Source organism: Nicotiana tabacum, chromosome 3, assembly GCF_000715075.1.
Source record: "Nicotiana tabacum cultivar K326 chromosome 3, ASM71507v2, whole genome shotgun sequence".
NCBI classification, from domain to species: Eukaryota; Viridiplantae; Streptophyta; class Magnoliopsida; order Solanales; family Solanaceae; genus Nicotiana; species Nicotiana tabacum.
Window position 1 is genome coordinate 172,793,026 of NC_134082.1, and position 5,084 is coordinate 172,798,109.

The 5,084-nt window shown below is 36.8% G+C and overlaps 1 protein-coding gene across 1 annotated transcript; it reads right to left on the reverse strand.

The window, feature by feature from the left end:
- Positions 1 to 2,232: 2,232 nt before the first annotated feature.
- LOC107797587 (subtilisin-like protease) lies at positions 2,233 to 4,515 on the reverse strand. Its single transcript, XM_016620486.2, has one exon. It carries the CDS (start codon positions 4,513 to 4,515, stop codon positions 2,326 to 2,328), a length of 2,190 nt encoding a protein of 729 aa, XP_016475972.1. The 3' UTR covers positions 2,233 to 2,325.
- Positions 4,516 to 5,084: the final 569 nt, after the last annotated feature.

Below are 5,084 nucleotides of genomic sequence, written 5' to 3' on the forward strand. Positions count from 1 at the left end.
CTTTTAATGCATTATCAAGTTCACCCATTTTGTCAAGCAATTTTGGAATAATAAATTTGGACCTAGGATCAATTTCGGAATCCTTCCAAACCCAAAAATCACAAGATCGTGGACCCTAAGATGAATAACAAAAGAAAATTAATGAATGATAATTTTTCACAACTCAATTAGTGAAAGAATTTTTACTATCATTTATCCCATAGTATGGACAAACCCAATATCTTCTTCCTGGGTTCCGAGGGGTCCAAGCTGTTAACAAAGGCAGCACATAACCATGGTTGCATCGAATTTCTCCACTTGACTCATTTTCTTCCTCTTTCGTGCAAAACCTTGACAAATTCAAGCCTTTTGAAGGCATTGCAACAACTACAACACAAAAAGACAATATCAAAATCAGATAATTTGCATTTGCTTTCAAAGATCAGATAATTGGATTTTAGGAGAAAGACGTAACAATAATAAAAGAAAGAAATTAGGGTTCTTAATAAGGATAAAGATTAACCTTTCCTTCAAAGATTAAAACTTCAAAGGGCAATTTGATGGAATTTCGGCAGAAATTAGAAGAAGAAGAAATTAGGGTTCTTCAATTGGGTTTGGTAAAATATTGGGGAAGAGGGGATTTTACCATTGGTTGAGGGTTATATTAACGTTAAAAATTTCTTTCTTTCTTTTTTTTTGGGTGTTTTCAACGATTAAAAGAGAGTAAGGACGCGCTCAATTCGGTTGTCTAAGACGCGCAGCTGGCCAGGGCTTAGGAGGGAGTAAATAAATACAATTCTTTAAACAGTAGTCGGGTATTAGGACACCCATAAAGTTTAGGTGTGTAAATGATTTTTCAGGACAAGTTGAATGAGGTCTTTATGCATTTTCTCTAGTTTAAATAAAATAAGTTAATAAGTAAAATTTTAGCTAATTTTAAAGTCCTAAAAATTAGAAAAATAATTAAATGATTATTTTGAGTTTACAATTAATTTTTAAATTAATTTTCTAAGAAAAATACATCTATTGTGTTGCGGTACACGCGCAACGTGCGTGCCGAGAGACTACTTTCCTATGGGCTGAAACCCAAAGTCTATCTGTAAATGGGAGAATTTCAAAAATAGCTAGATTTACAAATGGTAATTCAAAAATTGTCACAGTTTCAAAAGTAATCGAAATTTTGTCACTTTTTATATAAAGATAAATTTGAACGAAAACACTGTTCAAAATCAGGAAAATACTCCAGCATAATATATTGGACGTCCAGTATAATATACTAAAGTTCATACGCAGGTGCTCCAATCTCCAGTATATTATGCTAGAACTTTTCGCGTGTTGGAGATTATGCTGGAAGTTCATACGCAGGTGCACCGATCTCCAGTATATTATGCTGGAATTTTTCGTGTTGAAGCAAAATAATTGTTCTTTTTCAATAATTTTGCAAACGCTGTCTATTTTTAAATGACCAGTCCCGTGCTATTTTTACTCTGTAAACTCAACCTAACCATAAAGGCCGAGCCCAACAATATCCTCTCTATAGAATAGAACAATGCACCAGTAGGGTTTTGCATTGTCAGATGCGATCTAACACCATTCTAAACCTGATTGTGCACACGAAATCAGATCATTTTACTATGAAATGCTTCTTTATTTTCCTCCGTAATATCGTCTTTAACTTTAATTTTTTAAAATTGTTGGGTTTTATAATTTGAAGGAATTCAAATTTGGGCTTTGGGTTGCAAATAGGGGAGAGCTTTTGAAGAATAGCTCTGAAATACACGCAGGTTTTCTGTGGGCTGTTATACAATTAACAATATTATAATAAGTAAATAATACTGTATATTGAGGTTTACAAAGAAGGAAAAGCAGGGAACATTATACTAGATGTATGTTTAACGGGTTATGCGGCTGTAAACTTGAAATATGGCTATCTATTTGCAATATAGTGTGTTGGCTGTAGTTTTGTGCAAATCTCTCATTTTTAAACTAGTGCTCTATTTGGTAAGGTAAAAAGAAAGTATTATGTGTCAATTTACTACATACTTTTTGGCTTTTGAAAATTAAAAGCAAGTAATTGCTGTTTAAATAAGGATTAGGAAAGGTTAAATCTTAATAATATAAGAACGGAGGAGTCGCCAGCAGATTAGAATAAAACGAGGGTCATTACTCATGACTTCTGCAAGCTATATTCATATCAACGAAATATACTCATTCTATTGAATAAATTATAACAATCATTGTAATAACTCCATATCCCCCTCCCTAATCTCCCAAAAGAAGAAGAAAAATTCCACATAACTTCCAAGAATTTATGTAGAAAACGATGGGGAATTCACCACTGATATACTACTCTGATCTAAAAACTGCTATGGGACTTCTAACTGAGTACTTGGTCGAAGACCATGTTATGTATCCTTGGGAAGAATCTACAGAAACTGAACGCTTAAACGTAATATTGTAGGACAATTTCTGGTTCAAAGCTGAAAATGTCAAGGTGGTAGGCTTGATACTCAACTTGACACCTTTCACTCCAAATACTTGAACTGTGTAAGTCGAATTAGCCTCACCAACGTTAGTCACAGTCCTCGTATACGTTTGAGCAGTTGATCCAAGATTAATGGCAAATGAAGGATAGTTCAACTCTGCTTCAGCTATGCTTGATGTGCAACGGACATTCCTTCTCACAATAGCACTAACTTGGTCATCGGTGTAGTTTAAGCCACATAAGTAAGGCACATAAGCTTCAGGCTGGATGTCATAAACAAGTCCGGGATCATTTGCCTTTGATGGGTTCACGTGGCCTGATCCAATTGAGAACAAATCAGCAGGGTTAAGTGTTTCATCAGGAATTGGATTATTTGCTAGGTTGACGAAATCAGCAGTCGTCATGATTGCAGACTTAATTGCAGCTGGAGACCAATCGGGATGTGCACTCTTTAACAATGCTGCTACTCCAGCAAGGTGAGGGCAAGACATCGACGTGCCCGAAATGATGTTAAAAGTCGACTTAGAAGATGTTTTCTGGCCCACAGAAGTTGGCCACGCTGCAAGAATATTCAGTCCAGGGCCAATAATATCAGGCTTTAATATACCCTGACTTACCAAAGATGGTCCCCTGGAAGAGAAGAAAGCAACTGTTGGCGCATTCTTGTCTCCAATTCTCGTTCCCTTGAACGATATAGTTGCAACTGGTGCTGATGTTGATTTTGTATAATTTAAGATCTTTTGTCCATCATTGTAACTAATAAGCGTTGCAGGAAGGACATGAACATCTGCAAATGTTGTGTAGCCACGAGCTTTTATGTTCATCAAAATCATGGCAGCACCACCGGCCTTTTTCACTTGCTCGCCTTTTTGAACTCTAGTATACATGACACCACTGGTATCACACAACACTATTTTACCCTTGACATCAATTGGGGCCAATAATTCACAACTACCACCATCTATGAGCGGCAATAATTTTCGTGAGAAGTTTCTTGGTTGAAATACTGATTCACCCTCATATTGTTGTCCATTGCCCAAAACAGCTACTGCACTTATCTTTCTATCTGTTGTGCTAGCACCAACAGTTAGCAACCAGGGGGCTGAATTTGATACAGTAGCGTTAAATGGTCCGCTATTTCCTGCCGAGCAACTTACAAAAATCCCCTTCTCAATCGCGCTATACGCTCCAATTGCTATGTTATCTTCATAAAAAGGTACAGGTGATGCTCCAAGGGAAATGGAAAGTACATCCACACCATCTCCAATGGCTGCATCAATACCAGCTACGATATCAGATTCTTGACATCCTTCGCTGGTACAGACTTTGTACATAGCCACATGAGCACGGGGCGCAATGCCAGAAGCAGTGCCATTAGCACTACCAAGCAAATTGGCACCCTCCACAAAATTTCCAGCGGCTGTGCTTGAAGTATGTGTCCCGTGTCCCTCCTCGTCCAAAGGTGACAGATTGATTGATCGTGCAAAGTTTCGTGCTCCAATAAGCTTGTTGTTACAGGCTGTGAGATTGAACTCACATTTGCCTTTCCATTTGGAAGGGGGAGGAGGCATTCCGTTGTCATTGAACGAAGGGTGTCGCGGAGCTATTCCAGAATCCAATAAACCAATAATCACACCCTCACCAGAATTTGAGGTATTCCACAAGCCAACATTCTGGTTCAGGCCAAGGAAATCTGGACTGTGTGTGGTATGCATCTGCAGTACCCGTTGGGGACGCGCAGATACAAAACCTGGTTTCTTTTCCATCGTCTTCACTTCCTCAGATGACAACAGAGCAGCAAAACCATTAAACACATGACGATAAGAATATATAATGCGCGACAAGTGGTCAGAATTTGTTGAAGTTGTAGGCAAAAATGACTGATGCCAGAGATATAAATCGTCTGAATCAGAGAAAAAAATATCATCAGGAAACTCAAGATGCACAATGTAAGTTTCTAAATCATTTTGATTTGTGAAATGACCAGCAAGTGTTGCTGAAGAATGAAGGATGAGAATGCAAACCAGGGTGAAAACAGATCTAAAATCCATGGTTTTGAGGTGACTATCACATTTAGCAAAGATGTGCATATATAGTGCTTTTTGTGCAGTTCCATCAATATGTAATCTGCACTGATTACGTTCTTTTTTATGGATGTTCCAAATTTGGATCAATTACATTACCTGTTAAACTTGTTATAGTGTACACACTCCAAATTTTCTTCCTAATATGTATGTCTAATCGTATTTGGTCGTGTATTTCTTATATGGCAGTAAATCAAAGTTTCTGCTAAATATCCCTATAATTAGCCTATTTAAATAAGAGTTTGATTTAGTAAAAGAATTATTCTACTGGTAATCTATAACTAATAAGTTGACTGAACAGACATTGAAATAAGGCTGATCACACTTGGACTACGCGAGGCTGTTGTTTGGTTCAACTCAATTTAATATTTTAAACAAATTACCACAATATATGCAAATCAGAGATTCTCATGCATTAATTTTAGCAGAAAAATCAAATCACTAATTATGCCCCATTTATAGATATGGATCAATTAAATATCAATTTGACATTCACATTAACATATAAATTAACTATAGTAGAAACAGTCAAAGAT